At 36.6% G+C, this 27422-nt stretch overlaps 2 protein-coding genes across 3 annotated transcripts in view; one reads left to right on the top strand and one right to left on the bottom strand.

Moving 5' to 3' along the window:
* LOC131146179 (phenylalanine--tRNA ligase beta subunit, cytoplasmic-like) overlaps positions 1-14156 on the top strand; it is an 87641-nt gene extending 73485 nt beyond the window's left edge. Inside the window, exons 17-20 of one of the 2 annotated variants that reach the window (XM_058095566.1) lie at positions 12311-12406; positions 12487-12570; positions 13576-13649; positions 13757-14156. In XM_058095566.1, coding sequence (XP_057951549.1) covers positions 12311-12406; positions 12487-12570; positions 13576-13644 — 249 coding nt within the window. In that variant the 3' untranslated portion in view covers positions 13645-13649; positions 13757-14156. Of the gene's footprint in view, positions 1-12310; positions 12407-12486; positions 12571-13575 lie in introns of both variants that reach the window. The other variant, XM_058095565.1, reaches the window with a different exon arrangement.
* Positions 14157-15455: 1299 nt separating this feature from the next.
* On the bottom strand, positions 15456-25692 carry LOC131146178 (ATP synthase subunit beta, mitochondrial). Its single transcript, XM_058095563.1, has 9 exons — positions 25017-25692; positions 23997-24072; positions 23790-23878; positions 23541-23658; positions 23315-23418; positions 23022-23180; positions 22693-22917; positions 22261-22572; positions 15456-15942 (listed from the first exon to the last, which is right to left on the bottom strand). Exons 1-9 carry the CDS (start codon positions 25497-25499, stop codon positions 15829-15831), a joined length of 1680 nt encoding a protein of 559 aa, XP_057951546.1. The 5' UTR covers positions 25500-25692; the 3' UTR covers positions 15456-15828.
* Between the last annotated feature and the right edge of the window lie 1730 nt (positions 25693-27422).

Raw genomic sequence — 27422 nt, 5'->3', positions numbered from 1 at the left:
CTGAAATTTTATAAATTTATATTGAAATTCATCTGCCATCAAATTTGGATCCGCAATTTTTGGTCATTTTCTGTGTATGATCAGTATCTCAAAACTGAATTGTGAGGAGTGGTCTTTTGCTTCCTACCCACTCTTTTTAAACATGTTCTCCTCTGACAAGCGGACACTAGGCATTTTTAGTTTGAATGAGAAGATGTATTTGCATCTGTGTCATTTTGTGTGTTCTTAACTAAACAAGGGGATGTAGGACGAGTATAGAAATACAGAGAGGAAGAAGCAAGGGAGAGTTCTTATGATGGAGACAGATTTGCTTCATTTGCTGAAATTTTTTGAATTTATATTGAAATTCATCTGCCATCAAATTTGGATTCACAATATTTGGTCATTTGCTGTGTATGATCAGTATTTCAAACTGAATTGTGAATAGTGGTCTTTTGCTTCCTACCCACTCTTTTTAAACATGTTCTCCTTTGGCAAGCAGACACCAGGCATTTTTAGTTTGAATGAGAAGATGTATTTGCATTTCTGTCATTTTGTGTGTTCTTAACTAAACAAGGGGATGTAGGACGAGTTGTTGGGGCCCGCCTCATTTAATAAAGCAAGATGGGCTTGCTGTTATTTGCTGCAGCCGGCCACTTAAATATTTAAAAGCAAAGGAGGCAAAGTTGCACATAGGGTCAAATATGGCAGCAGGATTGCTGCAGCCAGCTGGTGTAACTAAATAATAAATCAAAGGGGAAGACTTGCTGGATGCTTGTTAGAATTGGCTGCTGTTTGGTGCAGCATCTCCACCCACGGCTTTGAAAAAAGGAGGACAATTGATGTTGAGTTTTTGGAAGGAATTGGGCTGCAATAATCTCCTCCTCTCCTATAAAAGGAGCACTTCCACTCCGTTGTATAGATACAGAGAGTGAGAGTGAAGATACAATAATTGTGAGTGCACTGTGAGTGTGTATTAAGGTGAGTGAGTTGAGTGTGTTGTAATCCTCCTCCTCCTTCACTGTATACCCATATATATATATATATATATATAGTGAAGTTACTCCTCTCCCGTGGACGTAGGCTAAATTGGCCAAACCACGTAAATCTTGTGTGTTATTTGTGCGTGTGTATTATTTGATCTTGGGCGGGATTCATATCCCAACAATTAGTATCAAAGCTATTGGTGTACTGCCTTGTTGGCAGGTTTTATTTTTTGTGTATTAATACCGCCTTGATGGCAAGTTTTATTTCTGTGTATTAATACCGCCTTGATGGTAGATTTTATTGATGTGTATTGATACCGCCTTCATGGTTGGATCTGTTCTTAATTTTTGAGATTATACTGTAGCAACATTGTTCACTGCAGTTGCCCACATACAATATTAGAGCATATTAAATGGAGGAAAGTACAAGTCTTGGCAACAGTTCCATAATCAGACTTATAGAGACAAATTATTCCATCTGGAAGACAATGATGGAAGATTTGTTGTACTGTAAATATCTGTTTGATCCCATTAAATGCAAAGGGATCATACCAAGTGGAAAAATTGAGTCCAATTAGAAGAAGTTCAATAGAAAAGCTGTCAGTGTTATAAGACAGTGGGTTGAGACAAGGTTAATTTGTGATACAGCCAAAGAAACGGATGCCTACAAACTTTGGCAACATATGGGAGAGATGTATGAGCCAAAGAATGCCCAGAACAAAGCCTTCATGATAAGAAGGCTTGTGAATTTAAAATTATGTGATAGACAAAATGTTTCAGATCACTTGGATAAATTTAATGAAATTCTTGATAATCTAGCAAGCATGAAACTAACTATTGCAGATGAAATTCAAGCATTGATTTTGCTAAGTTCATTACCAGATAGTTGGGTAACACTGGTGGTAGCTCTCAGTAATTCAGCACCAAACGGAAAGGTAACCTTGAGTATGGTGAAGGATAGCATCACAAGAGAAGGCAAGAGAAGAGCTAAGCAAGGCTTGCCCACTCACTTTCAAGGACAAGCGATGGTTACTAAGAGGGGTAGAAGTAGATATTCCCAAAGAGACAAGAAGAACATAGGCAGGTCCAGAAGCAAGTCTAGAGGCAGATCAAAATCAAGAGGTAACTTCACCTGTTATTATTGTAATAAGCTTGAACATATAAAAATGGACCGTTGGAAATGGAAGGCAAAACAAATCAGCAAAGACAAGAAAGAGGAGGACAAAAGTAGCGCAATTGTGACTTCTGATGAAGGTGAAACTTACGTGGTGTGTGAGGAAGGATGTGTTAACCTCACTTGCTATGACACAACATGGACGATTGACTCTGCAGCATCATTACATGTGACAGCACGAAGAGACTTCCTCTTATCTTACAAATGTGGTGATTATGGCTTTGTTAAGATAGGAAATGAAGTCAAATGCAAAGTTGTTGGTCAAGGAGATGTGTTGATAGAAACAAATGTTGGTTGCAAGCTACTACTGAAGGATGTTCGGCATGTACCAAACATTCGCCTTAACTTGATCTCCACAGGTCAACTTGATGGCATGGGTTATGAAAGTTATTTTGGTAATGGAGTCTGGAAGCTCAAGAAAGGGAATTTGATGATGGCCAAAGGAAAGAAGGATGCTTATACTACACTCAAGATAAGCAACTCTGTGCAGGAGATATGAATGCTACAGATAATGAAGTCACCATTGAGTTATGGCACAACAGACTTGGCCACATGAGCGAGAAGGGATTCCAGATTCTTGCATGGAAAAAGCTCCTTCCAAATTTCTCAGGTTATTCTTTAAAGAATTGTACTCATTGTTTAGTTGTTAGACAACATAGAGTTGCATTTCAACAGAACCCCTCATTTAGGAGAAAGCATATTCTAGATCTGATTCATACTGATGTGTGTTTTATGAATGATAAAAGTATTAGTGGATCATTGTATTTTGTTACATTCATTGATGACCACTCTAGAAAAGTGTGGGTTTATCCTTTGAAAAGTAAAGACCAGGTGTTAGATATGTTCAAGAAGTTTCATGCCAATGTTGAAAGACAAAGTGGAAGAAAGCTTAAATGTGTTCGTTCAAACAACGGTGGTGAATACGTTGGGCCATTTTAAGAGTATTGCAGAGTCCAAGGTATTGGGCTTTGAGAAATCAGTTCCCAAGACTCCTCAACACAACGGCATTGCAGAAAGAATGAACAGAACCATCTGCAACAAGATTATTTGCATGCTCTCTCATTCAAGACTGCCAAAATCCTTCTGGGGTGATGCGTTAATAATAGCAATTAACCTCGTCAACATTTCTCCCTCAGTTACTTTAGGAGGTGACATTCCTAAAAGGATCTGGACTGGGAAAGATGTATCCTATAAATACTTAAAGGTGTTTGGTTGTAAAACTTTTGTCTATATTCCTCGGGATGAAAGGACCAAACTTGATGCAAAGACAAAAGAGTGCGTCTTCGTCAGTTATGGTATTGATGAGTTCGGCTGCAGATTATAGGATCCAAAGAACAGAAAAGTAATCCAGAGCAAAGATGTGTTCTTTGAAGATCAAACTATTGATGATTGTGAGAAGACTGATAATCCAAAGCATGTCCTGAAGAATCCAATCGAGTTGATTCCAGATTCACCACCACAGCCACAAGAACAGCATGACGATAACAGGGAAGTTGATGAGAATGATGAACCAATAGCTGAAGGTGCTCTAGAAGCAGAACCCCATATAAGAAGATCCACCAGGGAGCGTCAACCTTCTAGAAGATACTCACCAGCATGGTTTTAAATCGCGGTTGTGGGCAGCGTAACGTAACGGTAACGGGTGTAACGGGAAGCGGGAGTAGCAGATGTTACATAACGGGAAGCGGGTGTAACGGCTGTGAATTTTTTTGAAGCACTTACAACTTTGTGCATATTAGCGTACTTGTATGTTTTAAGCTTTTAGCCCTACTTAGAAAGAGTTTGTGTATTTTGGATCCTTTAGTTTGAGTAACTAAGTTATTTGGTAAGGGCAACAAGTTTACATTTGTTTTAAACCACCATTAATAGAAAAATTACGTGCGTGTGTGTATTTATACTTCTTATTGTTCTTATCTGTAATAAATTCTTATGTGCGCTAAATTAATTAATAGAACAAAATACATTATACACTTTATTAATCTATTAGACACATAAGACATACAAATAATACAAATATAAAATAGCTAGAAAAGAAAGATGATTGAAGTTGAAAAATATAGAACATAAATATCACATTACAATATCAAAATAAAATATTTTCCTAACAAGTATTTTCAAATTGTTAATTAATGCATCTATTGTGATTATTTAAAGAAATAGTAAATTTTGTATCGTTGTCATCCTCATTATAATCATTCCCCCCTCTCGCCACATGGTATATTGAGAATGATTTATGAAAGAGAGGGAAAACGTGAGAAGAAAAAGTAAAAAATAAAGTAAAATTTTTGGTGTAAGTCTTATAGCGGTTATGTAACGGCCATAGTGGCCTTTATGTAACGGTCGAGGTCCGTAACGGCCGCTACGGCCGTGATTTTTCTTCTCACTGATTTCGCGGTGTGTAACGGTATCGGTAACCCAAAAAATCGTTACGTAACGGCATTACGTAACGGTTGCCGCCTCTATTTAAAACCATGCTCACCAGATGAGTATGTGTTGCTAACTGATAGGGGAGAACCAGAATGTTATGAGGATGTTATGTCATATGAGCATAAGATTGAGTAGTTGAAGGTCATGCAAGAAGAGATGAAATCCTTGCATGAGAACCACACTTATGATTTGGTAGAACTACCAAAGGGAATGAAAGCACTCAACAACAAATGGGTGTTTAAATTGAAAAATGAAGGAAACTCACAACCAAGGTACAAGGCGCGATTAGTTGTGAAAGGCTTTGGTCAAAGAAAAGGCATTGACTTTGAAGAGATTTTATCGCAAGTGGTAAAGATGTCATCTATTTGAGTTGTTCTCGGATTGGCTGCCAACCTGAACTTGGAGATTGAGCAGCTTGATGTAAAAACTACATTTCTCCATGGTGATTTGAAAGAAGAAATCTATGTGAAACAACCTGAAGGATTCAAGGCCAAAGGAAAAGGACAGTTGGTGTGTAAACTGAGAAAGAGTTTGTATGGTCTTAGGCAGGCACCGAGACAGTGTTACAAGAAGTTGATTCCTTCATGATGGAGCATGGATATAACAGGTTCACAACCGACTACTGTGTTTTTATTAAGAAATTTTCTAGTAATGATTTCATTATTCTCATGCTTTACGTGGATGATATGCTGCTTGTTGGTCGTGATACTAAGAAGATGGAAAAATTGAAGAAATAACTAAGCAAATCCTTTGCAATGAAGGATTTGGGTCTAACAAAACAGATTCTTGGAATGAAGATCTTTCGAGATAGGAAAAATAGAAAGTTGTGGTTATCTCAAAAAAAGTATATTGAGAAGGTACTAGAAAGATTTAACATGAGCAAAGCAAATTAGTCAGTTGCCCACTTGCAAGATACTTCAAGCTTACTTCTAAGCAATATCCTACGAGTGAAAATGACAAAGAAGAAATGAAGAAAGTGCCTTACTCTTCAGCCATGGGTGGCTTGATGTACACCATGGTATGCAAGACCTGATATTGCTCATGCAGTTGGAGTAGTCAGTCGATTCCTTTCTAATACAGGCAAAGAACATTGGGAAGCTGTCAAGTGGATTCTTAGGTATCTAAGAGGTACTTCTCATTTATGTTTATGTTTTGGTCTTGGCAAACTTATGTTGGAAGGTTACACAAATGTAGATATGGCTGCTGATGTTGATTCTAGAAAGTCTACTTCGGGATACTTGATGACATTTTCAGGAGCAGCAATGTCATGGCAATCAAAGTTACAAAAATGTGTTGCATTGTCCACTGATGAGGCAAAGTACATTGCCATCACTGAAGCAAGCAAAGAACTTCTATGGATGAAGAAGTTCTTGGAGGAACTTGGCCTCAATCAAGAGAAGTATGTTCTCTATTGTGACAGTCAAAGCGCTATTCATCTCAGCAAGAATCCAAGTTTTCATTCAAAGTCGAAAGTATATTGATGTTTGGTACCAATGGATTCCTGAAGCGTTGGAGTCAAAGCAATTGAGTATAGAGAGGATTCACACTGATGACAATGCATCGGACATAATGACTAAGACAACATCCAAGTCAAAGCTTAAAGCTTGTAGAATCGCAACAGGTTTGGTGGAACTCTCCACATAAGTCGGGCAGGGGAGATTTGTTGGGGCCTTCCTCATTTAATAAATCAAGATGGGCTTGCTGTCATTTGCTGCAGCTGGCCACTTAAATAATTAAAAGCAAAGGAGGCAAAGCTGCACATAGGGTCAAATATGGCAGCAGGATTGCTGCAGCTGGCTGGTGTAATAAAATAATAAATCAAAGGGGAAGACTTGCTGGAGGCTAGTTAGAATTGGCTGCTGTTTGGTGCAGCATCTCCACCCACCGCTTTGAAAAAGGACAATTGTTGCTGATTTTTTGGAGGGAATTGGGCTGTGGTAATCTCTTCCTTCTCTCCTATAAAAGGAGCACTTCCCCTCCGTTGTGTAGATACAGAGAGTGAGAGTGAAGATGCAAGAATTATGAGTGCACTGTGAGTGTGTATTAAGGTGAGTGAGTTGAGTGTGTTGTAATCCTCCTCCTCCTTCACTGCATACCTATATATATATATATATATAGTGAAGGTACTCCTCTCCCATGGACATAGGCTAAATTGGCCGAACCACGTAAATCTTGTGTGTTATTTGTGTGTGTTATTTGATCTTGGGTGGGATTCATATCCCAACACAAGTAGAGAAATACAGAAAGGAAGAAACAAGGGATAGTTCCTACAACCAAGATGGATCTGCTTCATTTGCTGAAATTTTATGAATATAATGAAATTCATCTGCCTTCAATTTTGGATCCACAATATTTGGTCATTTGCTGTGTATGATCAATATCTCAAACCAAATTGTGAGGAGTGGTCTTTTGCTTTCTATGCACCCTTTTTAAACATGTTATCTTTTGGACAAGCAGACACTAGGCATTTTTAGTTTGAATGAGAGTATGTATTTGCATCTCTGTCATTATGTGTTCTTAACTAAACAAGGGGATGTAGGATGGGTATAGAAATGCGGAGAGAAAGAAGCAAGGGAGAGAAGGATGTTTCCACATTTGCAAAATATTGTGCTTTCTAATTTCATCCCTCGACCCTTTTTTGAACATAATCACCACTCCAGGTTCCTCAATTCTCACTAAGAGCACACCAATAAATGAGGTCTCTAAATTTAAGGTAATGATCAGTGATAATAGAAGAAAGTTGTCTAAGACTATGCTGTTAGACCACTAATTGCTTCCTATAAGAATGTGGGGCATATTTCTCTCAAATTTTATTTAATTTCAAACCAAGTGGTACAGGTTTTCCCACAATATTTTTTGTCTCTTTCTCAACTTTTTGGTGATATCACTTTGCTAAACCAAGAAGTTTTGATTTATCTAAGTAGTTACTCTAGTGGTCACACAATCCATACCAACTAAAATAACTCTCCCTGTCATCCCACCAATCTAAGAAAAAATCTGGACCTGAACAACCATCAAAATCAGGAGGACCCCAAGGTTTTATCAATTGTTGAGAATTCCAACTAGGCGGGAACTAGTTATTTGGAAAAAACCATAGAGCCAAATGTGGACTGTTGCAAATTCAAACAAGTACCAATCATGTTAGTGACATTAAATCAATTTCTTTGGAGTTCAAGTAGTGCAAGTTTATGCAACCTTACCAAAGGTCCTTAGATGATCATAGATACTCTACTAATAAACTTGAAAGATGCTGGTACATTGGGTTTGTCCTCCAAAAATATTTTATCAAACAATCAAAGTTGGATTTCTTCAAACCAGCATCAAATCTCACAAAGGCAAACTACTTATGACAGCAAAGCTCAAGGTGCAAAACTTTTGCAGCTGGGCCTCAATCTAAATGTTGGCAGGCCTTCAAAACACTTAAATTTGCATTGGCATTCCAAGATCTAGTAGTGTAGATGAAAATATCTTGAAGCCAAGCCAAGATATCACAAAAAATCTCAAAATATTGTGGCTAAATTAAGCTTCTTGCCATTCTGGAAAATGCAGTTGATTTCTGAAACTGTCAGAGCGCATGTGCCGCCGGCAAGGCTCCTCTGGTGATAATCTTCTGGATGATGGTAGATGTAGGGGTGGTCTATCGAGTGGTGGTGGTGGTGTGCATGGTTTTAAATAAAGGCCGTGACCGTTACGTAACTCCGTTGCGCAACGGTTTTTTGGGTTACTGATATCGTTACACATTGCGAAATCAGTGGGAAGAAATATCACGGCCATAGCAGCCGTTACGCACCGCGATTGTTACGTAAAGGCCACTACGGCCATTAGGTAACCACTACACAACTGTTACACCAAAAAAAAAAATTATTTTTTACCTTTTCTTCTCACTTTTTCTCTCTCTTTCATATATCATTCTCAATATACCAAGTGGCAAGAGGGGGAAAAGATTATGATGAGAATGACAATGATACAAAATTTACTATTTCTTTAAATACTCACAATAGATGCATTAATTAACAATTTCAAAATACTAACTTGTTAGGAAAATATATTTTTTTGATAATATTAGTAATGTGATATTTATGTTCTTTACTTTTCAACTTCAACCTTCTTTCTTTTCTGGCTATTTTATATTTATATTATTCATGTCTTGTGTGTCTAATAGATTAATGGAGTGTATAATGTATTTTGTTTTATTAATCAATTTAGCACACATAAGAATTTATTTCAGATAAGAACAATAAGAAGTATAAATACGCGCGCGCGCGCACACATAATTTTCTATCAATGGTGGTTTAAAGCAAACGTAAACTTGTTGCCCTTACCAAAAAACTTAATTACTCGAACTAAAGGATCCAAAATACACTAAAACTCTTTCTAAGAATGGCTAAAAGCTTAAAACATGCAAGTACACTAATATGCACAAGGTTGTGCGTGCTTCAAAAAAATTTACGGCCGTTACACCTACTTCTTGTTATGTAACATCCGCTACTCCTGCTTCCCGTTATTGTTACGTTACGCTACCGCGATTTAAAACCATGGTGGTGTCAAGAAAAAATGGTGAATGGGATTTTGTGGGTGGTTGGCTGGATTACTTTCAGGTGGCAGGAAGCCACCTGATGAAAGTGGAATTGCAGGGGATGGGGCTTCCCAATGGCGAGGGAGGTGTTGCGAAATGTTGGCTGGACAATGGTGTTCAAAAACTGAGGGCCACAAATGTAATTTTCTTGAAATTTGTGATTTCCTTGATTTTCTGTTGTGGACGGGCTCTGGTACCAAATTGTTGTAGGACAGGATATCAGAAATAGAGAGAGAAACAAGGGAGAAAGTGAGAGAAGAATTAACAGGGGAGAAGGAAAGAGAGAGACAGCAACAGATTAGAACAGCAATTAGAAGACAGCAGAGCTAGAGACAGAATAGAGAAGAACAGAAGAAGAGAGGAGGGAGAAGTAGAGGAGAAGAACTGTATGAGGGGGAAATATTCTGAATTCAAATCTGATAATTCACTGTTTCATACATTACAAACAAAGTACTTATACATCTGACATTACAACTAAAAAAGACATTTGAAAAATAACCACGAAGTACTTAAAATACAAAATCGAAAAGTACTTAAAATGCAAAATAACCCTAAATTAACTAAATTTATAAAATAACCAGAATTTTTCACAAACAATAACAACAAAACCAAGCCTTAAGTCCCACTAGGTGGGGTCGGCTATATAAATCTTGAAAACTATGGTTTAGTCCCAAGAGGGCGGGTGAATTGGGTTTAAAAAATTTCTTTTAATACTTTTCAAGAATTCTTGACCTCTTTTAATTCTTTTAATGATTTCTTGACTTCTTGTTGATTTATCCAATACACAACAAAAGCTTATTTATTTGTTTAGCAAAAGCTTATTTACTTGTTCAATCCACAAACCAACAACTAAAGTATTCAACACAACACAAGTAAATAAAACTTAAACAATCAACCAACCATTCAACAATCAAAGTGTTCAATCCACAAATACCCAATCAAGATAGCCTTTTGGCAATTTTCAGCTTTTCAAGAATTCAAGATATTTTCTTGTTTGTAGCCCTGTAAATATATGTAAGCTTTGTGGTAATGAAATTGATTCTTCAAAGCAAACCACAACTCAGATTCCCGATAACTCAGAATTTAAATAAACTCTTAGTTAATTTGTCTTTGGGTGTTAACCAATCAACGTACTCCCTTTGAGGTTTCTGCAAAGTATTGATCAACCAACGTACACCCTTTCAGTTTCTGCAATCCCAAATCAAAATTAAATTTAAGTTTACTTAATTTCCAAATTACGTAGTTTTTACGATTAAGAAATTAAATCATCCACGCAGTTTATATATGCTTGAAAATAAAGAGAGTAAGGGAAAGAGAGTGAGACCGGTTTTTTTATGAGGTTCGGCTTATCCCCAGCCTACGTCCTCGCCTTTGGCAAACCACCAAAGGATTCACTAAACCAGTTCCTTTTTAGGCGGAACAAAACCGTTACACACTCCTTCAATAGGCTAGAGTCTGCCTCTCCAAGTGATACCCCACACTCGGTCACTCCTTCAATAGGCTAGAGCTGCACCTCTCCAAGTGATAACCCACACTCAGACACTCCTTCAATAGGGCTAGAGCCACACCTCTCCGAGCGATACCCCATGCTTGGTCAACGATCCAACAACCTGGAATCGTCCAAGAAACAAGAAACAAGAGCTGCGTACAATAATGTTTTCACACAAAGCAGATTAGTACAATTTCAAAACTATGTACTTCAAAGTAATATAACATGAAATTGAAATTGAAGTTCAAGGGAATTTATCACTGATTAATTCTTTCAATGAATGAAAGATTCAGATTTGAAGCACAAGATCAGTGATTGAAAGTCAGCAACACTGGTAGAATTCATGCACAATATGGTAGCAAGAGAGCCTTTGAATGATGACAGCAATTGAGAGAGATTGAGAGTTGAATTGTATGTTTGGTGTTTAAAATCAATGGCCTTGGAGCCTATTAGTAAACTTGATAAAATAATTTACTTGATCCCCAAGTTTACTTGGAGTAGTGCCCAAGTTTTAATTAAGTTTGAGCCCCAAGCAATCTGATTTAAAAAATCTTTCCGTTATAAAAATTTAAAATTTCCCGCATGGTAGTAGCGTGTCACCTTTTGGTCAAGCACCTGTCACTAAATACACAGTTTAATTTCAAAGGCAGTAAGGTGGTAGTCGCCTGGCCCCAGTCAGGCTTCTCAATTTGCCTCGTAAAGCGCCTGTCAGGGTCTAGGCTATTGCCTGATGACCTTCTGTCTGTGCATTTTAAAAACATTTAAATTGTCAGCCTACTGAGGATTTCAGTCAAGCTGTTGTCAAGTACAAGAATACTGTTTTTTAAGATATTTTTGTAAGAACTCTCTTTGCTTCTCAATTCTTGGAATTTTAATTTGTTTACTTCAAAAATATGTTCCAAGATTAAGTTTTAGGTCTCTTACACCTAATGAGCTTCAAAGGATTTCATATTTGAGTATGCTTGAAGTACTTACAAAGCGTGTCCTAAAGACTCATTCAACTTTTCATTTCTTGAACTCCTTGAAATCTTCTTATATGAAGTTGTTGCTTTGAGTTCTCTTAGTCCTGAGCTTTATTGTTCTTCGAGCTTTCATTCTTGATTACTTGCATTGAAGTAAGCTTTTGAAAACATTCCATGAGATCATTTTCTTCAAGCTTTATTAAATCATCTTTGAATCCATGCTTTAGGCTTCATATGATCATCCTCCTTTGTTGTACATTGTGGTTGAACATCTTGGTTATGAACCTTCGAATTTCAGTTTAGCCTTTTACATTGTAGTTCACTTGCAAATTGTCTAGATTTTGATTTTTAATACTGTCAAATTGAGCCAGAGTTTATAATTTGAATTTTGATGAATTTTAGTGTAAAGTGTTTTCTGTGTTTTCTGGAGGAGCAGGGTTTACAATTTTGCACAGGCTCATGAACTCATTGCACAATTTTTGTAATTACTTCAACCTTCATTGGTTCCTTCCTGTGTTCATGACAAATTTCCTCCACATAGAAATATGACAATGCTACGAGTTATTTAAATGCACGAGACTCACTTTTGTTCTTTGTATAAGGGAAAAATGTTTTTAGTTCTTTCATGTCAGTTTTCTGATTTGGACATATATTGCAAGAATTAAGCTCCCACCACATGATCTGAAATTCTAAGTTTTTGTATCATCTTATTTTCAGCTGATTCATTGCCTAGTGGACAGAATAATGGAAGTTATTGGGACTCCTTTTGTTACATCTGGAGACAGTACAGGCTATTATATAAAACATTCAAATGTAAGCATCTTTTTTATTAAGCGGTTTCTTTGGGCTATCTTCCATTGCCCTCTTACCTACAATCCAAACATTCATTACAGGAGCCTGAGTTTCTCCTGGGTAGACAAGCCAACATCATTCACAAGGGGAAGCAGATAGGCACTTTTGGCATTGTTCATCCAGAGGTAAATTTACTATTACTAGCTAGTTTTATATTTGAGCTAAATGATGCAGCTTGATGAGCCAATGCTGCACTGCCAAATGTCCCACGAAGTACATGCATGAAGCATTAGTTGTGCCAAGCATTGCTAGTTGAGACATTTGGTGAGATATATAGGCAGGATGTTTAGGGCTATAGCTTAGTTGTGGAAAATACTTTGCCGGTTTTCTATATAATTACAAAACTGCCATCTTGTTTTTCAGTTTTCCGACTTTTATGTATAAAAGTTGAAAAACAATGAAAAGATGTTCTTCAAGTTCTTTATACAAATATTCGAAAGCTAGAAAATAAGGTGGCAGTTTGTAATTGTTTACAAACCTGGAAACAAAAAATAAAAGTGAAAACTGTTTTTGCCCCCCACCCCACCACCTTTTTTTTTTTTTTTTTTTGCAAATTGATTTTTTTAACATTTCATATTTCTTGCTTTATAACAGCCATGTTAGAAGATCAATGTGCTTCTATGATTTTGGATCCGATTTGTGCAAAAGATAGAAAACTGCATTACTTGTTGCATAGTTTCTATTTTCTTGTGTTATATTATGTCCTGTAATCAATTGGTTGCATGTCTTCTATTTTCTTGCATGATGTTACATTGTTACCCTCCAGTACTCTGTGTGTGTGTGTGTGTGTGTGTGTATTATTTTGCTTATATGTAGCCACTGTTGTATGTCTTTAACATTTTCATTAAACTGAAATGATTGGATAATTTATTATTTATTTATTTTGGATTTACCCTGGTCGATAACATGTATTGATTTATTTTGTCAACCTTGCTGTCATTTCTAGAACGTTTTATGGTCCATTTCTTATGCTGTTTTTGGACCAAGCTGGTATATCGTGCTTAATTATAGTAAATTTCATTATTATATAAAATAAGAAACTTTTTTTAATTTATACCCTAGCACAAAAAAATATAAAAATAAAATATCTGGTTAAATTAACATATTTGTCTTTCTTTGGTGTGGCACAGGTCTTGAACAATTTTGACATCCCTGATCCGTGTTCCTATTTGGAGCTCAACATTGAGAGCTTTTTGTAGTCCATGTAAGGGTCTGTCTTGTTCATTCTTGTTTAATTCTTCATTTTAACTGCCATCTTTTCCTAGATATTGTGATACCTGGTGTTTCAATGAACATGCCTTGGAGATGCAGACGCACAGGCACATGCTTTTTGGTTACAAGTGCCATGCATACAAAAGAAGGGAAAACCATAGTGTTGACATGTATGGGAACAGCAACTTAAGAGACGTAGCTGATTGTCGTGGCTGATCTTCAATTTGGGCTGTTTGCCTCGTGTCATTTAGCTTTTCTTCTGGTGACGGATGAACCAGGTTTCTAGCTTCTCAGCTATGGAGAAATATTGTTCACCTATTTAAGTAAATGCCGAGTTCTTTACAGGTTCATTGTTGAACTACATTTGAGGGGCAATGGGCATCATTTTCTGAGCCGCTGATTCCAGCCTTGTCTATTGAATTGGCGACTCATCTGTCTGATTGAATTGATTGGGTATAAGTTACATGATTGATCAGAAAAAAGATTTATCTTCCCTGTACGATTCAAATCTAGCTTCTATTTTGTGTGTTTTTTTTGGGCTGCTTCAAAACCCAGTTGGAGTACTCGAATAAGCACGTTGAATTGGATGAAAGTTTGTTATCATTTCTATTTTTTTTCCCGGTAATAAGGGACTCTTGCGACTGACGAGCCCAATTGGACCCTCCTGGTACGGAACCAAACCCCGCCTATGCTGACAGTGCCCTTCACTGGTGTAAGATGTAAATGTTCGTTACTCATGATTGAATTTTTATTTTCTTAAAAAAATAAAAAATTAAAATCACCATTACAATATGATTTCTCTAATCTCTTTCAAGGTTATCTAGCTTTCGTCCTTACCACCTGAGCTTGTGTCTAGGGACATTTGTTGTCATTTCTTTGTTCCCAACTTTAGGCATGCGTATTAAAGATTGGGTTAGCTGCTCTATGTTAAAGCGCATGGGCACCCCCAAGTAAACAGACAAATGAGCTGGCATGGTTTATACCCTCTGTAAAGATATTAGAGAAATTAATCATATTGTAATGGTGATTTTAATTTTTTATTCTTTTAAGAAAATAAAAATTCAATCATGAGTAATGAACATTTAAAAATAATCAAACTTCCAATTTTAAATTCAAGGTGCAGCGTGTGCTTAAAATAAGGAACAGAATAAGATAATGCCTGTAAAGATGCTTTTGTTCATATGGTACATTCTGAAATGGTTGATATCATGTGTTATTTGTAATAAAAAAGGTTGTAGATGAACTCTCTCTAGCATAATATTAATAAATAAATAAATATTTAAGTCAATCAGGCAGGTATACCCTATAATTAATTCGATCGGACTGCTCATCAAATCTGTAGAAAGCTTGGATGCAATGCATGTATTATGAATTGTGTAGGCATAGAGTGAATCTCTTAAACTTTTGTCGGGTTAAAGGGAGGATTAGTTGAGGATATAGACCCAATAATTACCACAAACTCTTTTAGTATGGTCTTATTGAGCTCTGATGAAAATTCTATTGTATTGCCCATTAGGGATTACTGCAGGGATTCCACAAGGAAATTTTCTAATGCACTGATTTATCCTTTCAGGTCAGCCGCGCAATCACTTGTTTGTTCTTAGCAAGAACCACCAGCTGTCGTATCGTTCGCAAAGCCCATAGAAATCTCACTGCCTCGTCATTGTGCTTACGATTTCAACCCGAGTTGGTGGTGGTGATTTCTTTTTCTATTGCATACCAAAAACCATCTCTATGATCCATAATAACATAAGCAAAAACAAACTGAGAACCGTCCATTGGCATTCTTACCCAGTGGTTTGCACAAAATTAAGATTTTGGGCTAAAAACATCCCGTATATATCTGGTGGCGGTGGCAGAGAAAGCTAGGGCAACAAATACACACATTTGAGTCTGTTTCTTATTGCACAATAAAGGCCCCAAGGATCGTGCCCTCACCTCAGGCCTCGGAATTTCCTCCCCTCATTTCTCTTCCTAATAACACTACTATACCAAAAATTAAGACTTAAATTGGATGAAGTAGCAACTACTAATATTCTTTTCGGTCAAGGAGGGAAGGGGCGGGAAGAAGATTGCAGCTCTTGATGCTGGCATTGCCAATCCTCTGCTTAAATTATTGACCCTTCCAAAGTCCAAAAGTAGCAAATGAGGAAGCAAATTTTGAAACAAAATTAAGCAGTCGACTCCTTTGCAATCTTCTCTGCCTTCGCAATTACTTCTTCAATTCCACCAACCATATAAAATGACTGCTCAGAAAGGTCATCATATTTCCCATCCAAGACTCCCTGCCAAAATAGAAGCCAAATATATGAACATCATACAAGAGAATAACAATAAAGAAAATATAACTCATGGAGCAAATAAAATTTCCCATCCATGATCAACAATAAGTCATTAAAAACAATACACAAAACAAAAGTTCGTGAAAGCACAGATTAGAACAGAGATATCACAGCCAAACAAAAATTAACTAGAAACAACTTTTCACAATGTCGGGATCCCATAAAGATCAAGCCAATGTACACTTGCAGACAAAATTTCCCAAGTGTAGAACAGGAATCCAGACATTGGATGAATTGATTTGACCCTCATTGGCAGTCGATTCAAAAGAATATGATCAAGAGTTTGTTTGGTCCCACGCCCAAGCGCTTAGTTTAACTTATTAGTAAGATTGTTTGTGTGGGGATTTATTTTAAATTTGTGAATCATGAGGGTTTTTATTTAATAAGGCACTGGTTTTTAATTTTCTTAATTTTATTTTTTCCTATAAAATATTGTGATATATTACTGTCAATCAGGTGCGGTTTCCTCCAAGTCTCCCTCTACCTCTCTAATTATCCTCTCCTCTCATTCTTTTTCTTCATGTCTCCTCTCTTTTCTCCTCTAACCGATACACACCAATTGATGCCATAGCACCTTCAATCCAAGCTCTCTTCTCCCACTTCAATACTCCTGCCATTTGTTATTTTCTCTCTTGTTTCAGTTCTTTATTTTCCTGGAGTTTCCTTCAAACCAACTGCCTCCCCTCTATTAAAAAAACTTAATAAAAACTTTCCCACACTCCATTCCCACAATCTTCCTCCCTCACCTTTTTATCTAATACTTGAGTCATCCTCTTTGCTTTTTTAGCTCCCACAGATCACTGCAAGGAATACCATATGCCATAAACAAACACACAGTTAGTTGACCTATACTTTCATTGATGATATCACTCCACTTGTAAGGTCAGAACCCCAACCGGATTATTGCTGAACTCCTGCAAGCAGCCCATGGGAAAAATGCCATCATGCACTCTTTGAAACTCCTGCTGCTGCCACTTTCAGATCCCATTCTTCCCAAAGTTACAACACCAACACCATCGAGACCCTCACCAACTACATCATTGAAGGTTTTCTCCAGATTGCCAGATAGAATAGCACACACCCAAATACACACGTGACGTGCATTTCCATCAACCTGTTTTGAGTTTCAAGTTCAATTTTTCATTGCTTTGATTCCCATTCAATGTTTACATATTACCTTTAGCAGTAATATTTTGCTTTCAGTGGTCTTATAAGAAACCAAGGAGTATCCTGGCATATTCAGACCCCCTTCCCTCTTCACTCCCTTTGTATCCATGTCATCCTTTCTTAATTCACATCTCTTGTGAAAAAAATGACAAGAACAATACAGTCACTTTTGAGATGGACAGCAAAAAGAATCAAATAGATGGTGACCAATGCAAAGTTGTCATTCAAAGAAAGAGGCATCTGCGACCATTGCTTTCTAGAAAAAATCCAACGGGCTGTTTGTCATCTCATTACAGTTGGATGGAGATGCAGCTCAGGTTACCTGCTCAGAAAAAGGAGGATAAGCAATGTAATCCACCCCTAGAACTCCATCAGTCCTTTAGTTTGAGAAGACTACCGGTGGTGGGGTGCAAGAAAAGTCAAAATTTCAAACAGTTGGGTACAGGTGTTCAGGCTGCACCAACTCTATGAATGCCTTAAACATTCATGGTCAACTTAAGATCCAGCCAGCAATTTCAAGTTTCAAGATTTTGGGCATCATTCTACACAATGTCCTACCAAATAATGTCAAATGTACAAGAAGGATGACGTTAATCAAACCCAAAGAACTGATAATTGGAAAGTCCCAAGTGACTTATATGAGATGGAAGTGTAGGAAAAAAGGATTGTTTAGTACTTTGACCTGTGTTCTCTTTGCATAAATTTGAAAGAAATGAAGATTGAAAGAGAACCAGTATCTTCCAAACATAATCAGTATCTTTCGAACTTAGATGTTTAGCCAGAGGAGGTTCCATACTGTGTCATCGACCCAGTAGCTGCACAATGTAGTGTCCGACTGAAGTTGAATCTAAAGGTACAGTATACCCGTAGAAGATGGATGATCATTGCCTTCATTCAAGATTTGGTTTGACAGAGAAGACAGTACACTTTGATCTTCCTATTAAGGTTTATCAGATTGTTTTAGGAGAGTAAAGCACGATACCATATATTATTATTCTCCATCGACAAGGTGGACAAGTTGATGCCTGATGCACCCCACCGAAGCTCACAACCACCTCTTGTCTCATGATGATTCCTCTTAGAGTGATGGTCTAAAGGTACGGTATACCCGTAGAAGATGGATGATCATTGCCTTCATTCAAGATTTGGTTTGACAGAGAAGACAGTGCACTTTGATCTTCTTCCTATTAAGGTTTATCAGATTGTTTTAGGAGAATAAAGCACAATACCATATATTATTATTCTCCATCGACAAGGTGGACAAGTTGATGCCTGATGCACCCCACCGAAGCTCACAACCACCTCTTGTCTCATGATGATTCCTCTTAGAGTGATGGTCTCCTAAGTCCTTTCCCTAACTCAATGGGGTCAAATTCTTCCCAAAAGGGGAGAACTGAAGTAGGACAAGATGCCGGAAATTGGATTAATCAGTTTGGCCGTGTCTGGAAGCTGATTTCAAAGAAGAGGATCAGGGGTTTGTTGGGTCTTACGCTCAATGGTGTGATTTATTAAATTAATGAGGACTATATCTATTTATTTTAAATTTATAAGACTTAGAAGCTTTTATTTGAATAGTAAATAGCAAGGTGTTGGCTTGCAATTTTCACATTTATAATTTTACCCATAACTTAGTTCAATGCATTACTATCAAGTTGGTAATCTGTAATTGAATTCCCCCCCACCCCAAACCTCTATCTTCCTTTCACTGTTTCATGTTCACCTCATTCTTCTTCCCATTTTCTCTCTTTTGCCTCTCTAATGATTCCACATCATCAACCACTTTAAGATCAACATGAAAACCATCTTTCAATGAGCCCTAGAGACTTTCTACTAAGTTCAATAAGTTTGAACCGGTCTCATTCTTTAGCATACATTGCAAGCATATTTCAACTGCAATAAAATACAAAATCACCCTGTTTCCAATGCAAAAGAAAATAAAAATCACCAATAACCCTACAACCAGACCAGTTAAATTTTATAAATATACAGCCAAGCTAGTAGAACAGAGTGAGATAGAGAGAACTCAAGGCACACGTGCACGAACATGCACATACACAAACTCAAATATATATATATAAAATAGTAAACATATGCATGTTCTATTGACTTGGAATTTAATGTTTCTTACCTTGAAATAAAATTTTCTTCAATTTGACTAATTTCATGCATTGAAATATTTGAAGAGAATATAGTTCATCAAGTACAAACGTTGTCTAATTACTCTGGTTTAGAATTTTGACTATTATGCCCCAATTCACATCCATATCATTGTGTATTATGGTTCATTACAGACTGTTATGCCCCAAAACTACCCATGGGTTGCTTAAAACTAGTTTTTCTATAGGTTCTCAGGAAAAAAAAAAAAAAAAAACACTCAAGCTTATAAAACAAATTTCAAAACTATATACCTCCTTTTTCTATCAAATAGTCAAGAATGAAGCTCAAAATTAAGATTAATTAATTAAACACCCTGTTATGTGGAATAGTAAAAGTTGTATTTTAAAACCTTTTTCTTCCATTGTTCAGGATTTATGTTTGTGATATAAATCTACAATTGAAAGCAAATAGTCTTTACTTCTTCATTATTAAAACTTGATATACATTGTTGGCCTACAACCTAATAACTTAAGCTTTTAGGTAAAGTGATAATCTAACATGGTATCAAAGATGGTTACCAGGAGGTCCTGGGTTCTAGTCTCAACGCCCACATTTATTCTGCAGTATTCAAAAATTTATTGTATGTTTATCTCTCCAAGTGCTGTCAGGCTTCACGTGCAGGGGAGTGTTAAAACTTGATATACATTGTTGGCCCACAACCTAATAGCTTAAACTTTTAGGTAAAGTGGTAATCTAACATTCATCCAGATTACTTATTATCACTTTGGTTAAATATTTATGTATTTATGTGATCATCCTCAAAATATGAAACAAGAGTATGTTTTGTTGTTTATGTTTCATTATTTTTATGATCTCTTAGTTTAGATTACATTAATACTCAATATTTAAAATAGTGAATCGAAACAGAAACATGGTTTTTTCCTTTTAACAAGTTCATTGATGCAACAAAGAATTCAAAAATGCACTATTCATTACATGTTGTGTAACATCTGAACCAACCACAATCATTACACACCAAAACCCTACCATAATGATGACTACAACCTCTTTTCCGAAGTTATGCTAGTTACACAAATCTTGTGTATGACCGAAATCTGACTAGGGCCTCCAATACAGTTTCTTGAAATTAATTTTCACAGCATTTGAACATCCAGTTATATTTTTGGGTAACTAATTTTATCGTGCCTTAATTTTGCAAATACGTCTTCAAATTTGAAATTGGGAGAATCAAACTACCTCAAATAATCTAAGTTAATTTCTTGAAAGAGAGAGTTAACATTTTATTCTTTAAATATTTTATTTTTCTCAAAGAGTTTCTATTTAATTCAAATGGGTTTATTTCCATAGGTCAACAATACACCAGCTCTTGATTCTTGCACCTCATGCAAGCGTATGGGTGGATGCCAGAGGCAAGTGCATCATTTTTTAAGGCACCTTATCTTGAGAGCTTAAAAAGTACCAGGCCTGCACCTCACCATGCCTTGGCATGTGCCCAGTGTGGCTTTTGACTAGACTAAGTATGTTCAGAGAGGTCACGAAATATGTGTGTATATATATATATATATAATGAATTCAAACATCATGGATTTGAATGCAGTCAACATCTTTCATTCCATAGTTTGAAAAAATCCAATATATTTTCCTCTATCATCTTCTCTGCTACATAAATAGTTCTTTTCAGGCCTAATCCACCTAACTCCACTGCACCATCATACCACCTTTCATAAACTAGGAATTAACCATCAATCCAAGATTATAACCACCATTGCTTGTGTTCTTGGCCAATATGTATGTGTGTTTAGTACCCCTTTTGTGGAGTGAGGAATGGGGAAGCTTCTTAAACGTGTAGTTTATTTCCTGTTCCTATGTTGTTGAGCGAATTCGCCAAATCAGAACCATATTCCTCTGAACTTCCAATCAGACAACCTAGGCTACTATTGAATTTCTCATTTTCACAAATGTTCACCAATCAGTACAATCATAATCTAATCCAAATTGGAGAAATCAAGTTCTCTTGTGCTTTTGTTGAAAACTAACACAGAGGCATTCAGCCATAAGGGTATGATAATTAGAGTAGTGCATTCAAATCTTTCTGCCTTCACATTCCTTTTCGGATTTATATTGATCATTTTATCAATTTGACCCAGACCATACTCATTTTCTCCATCAACACCAACAGCATCAATAGCAACCCACAATGATCACCCAGAACCAGTAAACCCTAACCCACCTAACCCTGAACATCAAACCAGCAACTTCTCAAAATTAAAATTTAAATCACTTACAAGATAAGATATTTTCACTTTCTCCTTGAAGAAACATAGCTAAACAAATAACTTCACGAAAATTACTTATTAAAGAAACTCAGCTAAGCAAATAATTCCTTGACAAAGCTATAGATTTCCTCAATGATATCCAGCAAATTAACTAAATCAGAACCATGCTACTATGAAATTCCAATACGCCAGCCTCAAGTCTAACACTATCTGCTCTTTCCTCAACTATTGAATGATCAATTACTCGTCATGTAGTCCATACAAGCAGATCAAAGCCGTCAACTTTGGGTTACAATGGTGAAAACGATTATGATTCCTCATTATTCATGTTAGACAACAAGCACAATAAAACTATACTGTGTGGGTTCATGCAGGTACCATCTTGGGGGGGCTTTAAACTTCAAACAAATTGCAATTGCAAACAAACACCAATCTAATAATGAGGTCATTAGATACGTCCACTGGGAAAACTGTTTCAATATACGTGCACATGTCCATGTGCGCACACTTTCTTTAGACAGTATCAAACTCATATGACACAGCATCTGTTACGTGTTAACAAATTATCACCAACCCACCAAACTATTCTCCAAGTCCAATGTTAAAAGATTAAAAAACACAAAATGACAGCCGCAGAGAATTCTAAGCTCTAACAGAAATTAAATATCCGTATGTGCAAAAAATATGCAATTGTAATCACCTGGAAACTGGCGATGCTTTCTTTTAATTCTACATACTTCCCTGGGGCTCCAGTAAACACTTCTGCAACATGGAAAGGCTGGCTCAAGAACCGTTGAATTTTACGAGCACGTGCAACAGTCAGCTTGTCATCTTCACTAAGCTCATCCATTCCCAAAATGGCAATAATATCCTGAAGATTCTTATAATTCTGGAGAACCTTCTGAACACCACGAGCAGTATTGTAGTGTTCTTCTCCCAAAATATGAGGGGAGAGCATGCGAGATGTAGAATCCAAGGGATCAACAGCCGGATAGATACCAAGCTCAGAAATCTGGTTATAAGAAACCAGAAACAAAGTTAGAAACCATAAGCCATGAATATGAAAGAAAAAGTGAAAACCAAAAGTACAGAAGAAATAATTTCCTTAATTCAGATATGAGCACAGCCAAACCTGTCGGGACAACACAGTTGTGGCATCCAGATGGGCAAAAGTGGTAGCAGGAGCAGGATCTGTCAAGTCATCTGCAGGCACATAGATAGCCTGAACAGATGTGATGGAACCTTTCTTGGTTGTCGTAATACGTTCTTGAAGACCTCCAAGATCTGTAGCCAAAGTAGGTTGGTAACCCACAGCAGATGGGATACGACCGAGCAAAGCAGACACCTCTGAGTTAGCCTGCAGCATGGAATGGAAGTTCAGCAAAGATAATAAGATCAGCACATAACCAAATACAAGCATGCATCACTTGAAGGTAACAAATAAATCAAATGCAAACATACTTGGGTGAAGCGGAAAATGTTATCAATAAAGAGAAGCACATCTTGCCCTTCAGCATCTCGGAAATGCTCAGCCACAGTCAGCCCCGTAAGCCCAACACGAGCACGAGCACCAGGAGGCTCATTCATTTGGCCATACACAAGGGCGCACTTGCTATCAGCCTAAAATACAGAGAACTTAAAAATAATTATGGACTGGAGGAAGGGTCAGTGTATAGAAGTAGATGAAATTAGATGAGAATCATTTACCAAGACAAAATAAAACAAATAAAAGCATAGATCTGCAGCTCACCAACCTGCTTATCACCTAGCTTAATGACACCACTTTCAATCATTTCCCTGTACAAGTCATTTCCCTCCCTAGTTCGCTCTCCTACGCCAGCAAAGACAGAAAAACCACCTGAACAGGGAAAAAAAATGAGTACTCAATAAAAATACTATAACTTAAAAAAAAAGGGGGTGGGGGGGGGGGGGGGGGGGGGGGGGAGGGGCATCTTATAACACAATTCAATGTAAATTTACCATGAGCTTTGGCAATATTGTTGATAAGTTCCATAATTAGCACAGTCTTTCCTACACCAGCACCACCAAAGAGTCCAATCTTTCCACCCCTTTGGTAAGGTGCGAGAAGATCAACAACCTGAAAACAGCATGAAGAATCAATCAACCATAAAAGCTGGAAAGGTTATGGTATGCAAGATATGAGTGTGGAACAATAGACTCCGATATAATTTAAAAGATTGGGGTTTGCTGAAAGGAAAACCAGCATGCCTTGATTCCAGTGACAAGGATCTGCTGCTCAGTTGCCTGCTCAACAAATGCAGGAGCTTCACGATGGATGGGCAGAAAGTGATCGGTTTCTGTAGCAATTTTGTTTCAAGGAAAGGAGAATCAGCAAGAATTTTGATGCTTAATATAAACATTATACAAATCATGAAGCAGTGGCTACATGCATTTAAGGGATTTCCAATTTCTTACTGATTTCACCCTTCTCGTCAATAGCCTCTCCAATAACATTCATGATGCGGCCAAGAGTAGCCCTACCAACAGGCACCTAAAATAAAATGGCAGCAATGGAAGAGTATTATCACCAGAAGTTAAGAGAGGAGATAATAAAGCCCATAATCTTTTTCAATCTGTATCATTGGAGAGAAGTGGATACAAGAGGGGAGGTTAAAAAAAAAAAAAAAAGGTCTCCATTTCTACCATTTAGTTCACATAAAATGGACAGGAGGAAAAATAAAAGAGAAGCGGATAGGAATAAAGGTGCAAACAAGTTACTTATTTCCTCCCCTAAATTGGGGAGAAATTGAGAGAAAAGAAGAGAAAGTAATCCAAAAGACTAAAACACATGTAAACAATTTTAAAAAGTGACCCTTTGGGAGTATACTTTTAAAAGACCAATGATTTTTGTTTGCTTTCTCATGTTTTTCCCCATTTTCTCTCGGTGGAGATTAACCAGTTTCTTTTCTCTTCTTTTCTTCCCTCCACTTCTCTCCAAACGGGGTTTGTTCTAGAAAACATCTAAAATTAGAACATAATATCCAAAATAAAATTTTCTAAATTTAACCGATAGATTTTGATACTAGAGAAACCCAAAACAGAACCTACGCAACCATACAATTAAGTTGTATTCAACCAAACAAGGAAGAAAATCGCTTGAACTTTGAAAGATAAATAATAAATAACGAAACGTCACCCTGCATAAGCAAAGGATTGTAAAGCAATACACATGTTTAGCATTTGCAAAAAGCTACTCTTCTCGCTTCTACAAGCAAAAAATGTTCTATTCCAGAAAAGTACATCTCAAATATAGAATTAAAAAAGACTTACAAAACATCAGAAACTGATTTCATGAAACGAAACGTGAATCATAAAAAGATAAATGAAATTACAAGATTTCTAACAATTTTGAGCTATCCCCAACATATATAGGCATGTGTCTGTATCGATCTACATTATGTCCAAACAGGCGAAAGTAAAACTCGCAGTGCTTACAGTGATTGGAGAGCCAGTATTGAGCACTCTTTGCCCACGAACAATCCCTTCTGTCCCGTCCATGGCGATCGTCCTCACCGTGCTCTCTCCCAAATGCTGCGCCACCTCAAGAACCAATCTGATTGAGTTATCCATAACCTCCAGCGCCGTCAGGATCGGTGGCAAGCCCTCTTCAAATCGAACGTCAACGACGGCTCCGATCACCTGGCAGACCTGCCCGATGGCGCCGGCACCCGTGAACTCGTCCGTGATCTTCCCACCGTAGCCACTCCCAACCATAGACGCTTGCGAGGCAGAGGTCGCTGGAGCGGCCGCGGCAGCGGAGGTGGCATAGTCGACTGCGCGAGCGAACAGAAAACCTGTAGGAGACGGGCAAGAGCGGGGGCATGGTGAAGGAGATCTAGCGGTTGCTAGAGATGATTTGGAAGCTGAGCGACGCATGGACGATCGCAGGAGGGAGGAAAGGACCTTCCGAGAAGCCATGGCTAGAGTTTCGAAGGTCCAATAGCTGAATGTAGCTACCCGAAGGAAGGAAGCGATTGCAGTCTCTCTGTTCTGTGTGTCCCAGTCTAGACCTCCATGGATTTGGTGAGAGCGACCTCGAGGTTAGAGCGGAGGAATGGCGGATGTCGACACCTTATAGGCTGGAATTTTTTGGGGACGTTGGGGATTCGGGTTGTTTGTTTGGGTAAAAGGGTTGGGATTAGGATGTATTGGAAACGGGTCGGGTTTTGACGTGGTTGGGGACGTGTTATTCGGATAGTCTGGTAAGATTTTGATTTGGTTTTGGAGACGAGAAGAACGGTCGCATAATTACTATTCCCACTCATTTTCCAATCTCGCCACTCATAACTTTTTTTAGCGGAAAAATATGGAATTAGGAAGATAATAAAGATATAGACTTATGACCTTAAAAAATTAAGAGTAAAATTTAGTAATACTTCCTAAATTTTTTTAACTTATATTTTTAAAAATTTTCCTAAAATTTAATTTTATCGATGTTTCATTGGTTATTCATTAGTCAAACATTATGTATGTAAAAAAAATTAATTTCAATAATAATAAAATGATATTTTTAAAATGGCATCTATTTAATAAATTATATTTTAAAAATTGGTAAACATAATATCTTTAAAGCTAAGTAAGTGACCCAAAGACATTGATACTCAAATTAATTGGTATGTTCAATCCGGTCGCTTTAGATTAACTAATTGACATGATCATAATAAAAAATATATTATTATTTTAATTTAAAAAAAATGAAAAAAATAAAAGTTACTAATAAATCATATAAAAAATCTAGTAATTATAATATTTCAAAATTTTTAGAGTACTAATTGGATAAAGAAAACTTAAATTTATATTAATTGGTTGACTATTCTTTGAGACAATTCACTCAACTTCTCCTAATTTTATTGTTATATTATTAAATATGGCACTCAATCAAACCTAAAAAAATAAGCTACAAATCGTCCAACCATCATATCCAAATCAATTTTATAAAAAAAATTATAATTTATCTATTAAATATATACTTAGTCATTTAATGTTCATGAAATGTGTATAACAAATATTTTGTAACAATATAATTATTTAAATATTTTTTTTCTAAATTATTTATATTATTTATTTATTTTTCATAATTTAATTTTTTAAAAAAATTATAATTTAATTATGTTATTTTACTTATGTCAATTGATTGATCAGACTTAGTCGTTCGGTGTTCAATTCACTTATAAATTAAACTTTTGAAATATGTTATAATTAATTGATCAATTTTTTCAACTTAATTTATTAAATTAATGTTATTTTCTTAATTTATTTTATCAAATTTGAGTGAAAAGGTAAATTTATTATTTTTTTAAGAATAAAATTTAATACTGTAACGCCCTAAACCCTCCAAGTGGGGCCCGAAGGTTATATGTTTCAATCACCTGTTTCTGATACCAAACACTACAATCATGTAGCGGAAATAAGATAAACAACCTCTAATTAAATACCAGAGTTTATCTATGTATGTCTCATAAACAACTACCATCATTTGTTTATATTACATACCAGTATTTCAAAAACATAACTATACATAATCTGTTTTTACAAACTCCCCAAAATTACCAAAACGCTACCTTGTCAGAGTTATAAGCTCGATCTCCTAATGGACCTGAAAATATGATCATCCACTAGGGTGAGATACATCTCAGTAAGGAAGAACAAATCATAGTAGTGTGTGGTAGAGAGTTTAAATAATACAGAACATATATTCATTTGTATTTCACTGTCAACAGCAGCTGCGAAAATGCATCATTAACAACAAAACCATCATCTGATATCATACTTGCATTTATAAATACTTTTAATGATAATAATATCCGAGAATAGAGAAGATTACTTGTCTATACAAGTAGC

This window comes from Malania oleifera, chromosome 13 (genome assembly GCF_029873635.1).
Source record: "Malania oleifera isolate guangnan ecotype guangnan chromosome 13, ASM2987363v1, whole genome shotgun sequence".
NCBI classification, from domain to species: domain Eukaryota; kingdom Viridiplantae; phylum Streptophyta; class Magnoliopsida; order Santalales; family Ximeniaceae; genus Malania; species Malania oleifera.
The sequence above is the reverse complement of the archived record's forward strand: the minus strand, read 5'-3'. Positions and strand labels throughout refer to the sequence as shown.

What these genes read in the sequence shown, in the direction of transcription:
- LOC131146178 (XM_058095563.1), bottom strand. Translation starts at nt 25,499, where the DNA reads ATGGCTTCTCGGAAGGTCCTTTCCTCCCTCCTGCGATCGTCCATGCGT. An exon ending in ATACTGGCTCTCCAATCACT is followed by an intron (nt 24,073 to 25,016) that starts GTAAGCACTGCG and finishes ATTTTATTTTAG; the next exon opens with GTGCCTGTTGGTAGGGCTAC. An exon ending in AAAGCATCGCCAGTTTCCAG is followed by an intron (nt 15,943 to 22,260) that starts GTGATTACAATT and finishes CTATTTTGGCAG; the next exon opens with GGAGTCTTGGATGGGAAATA.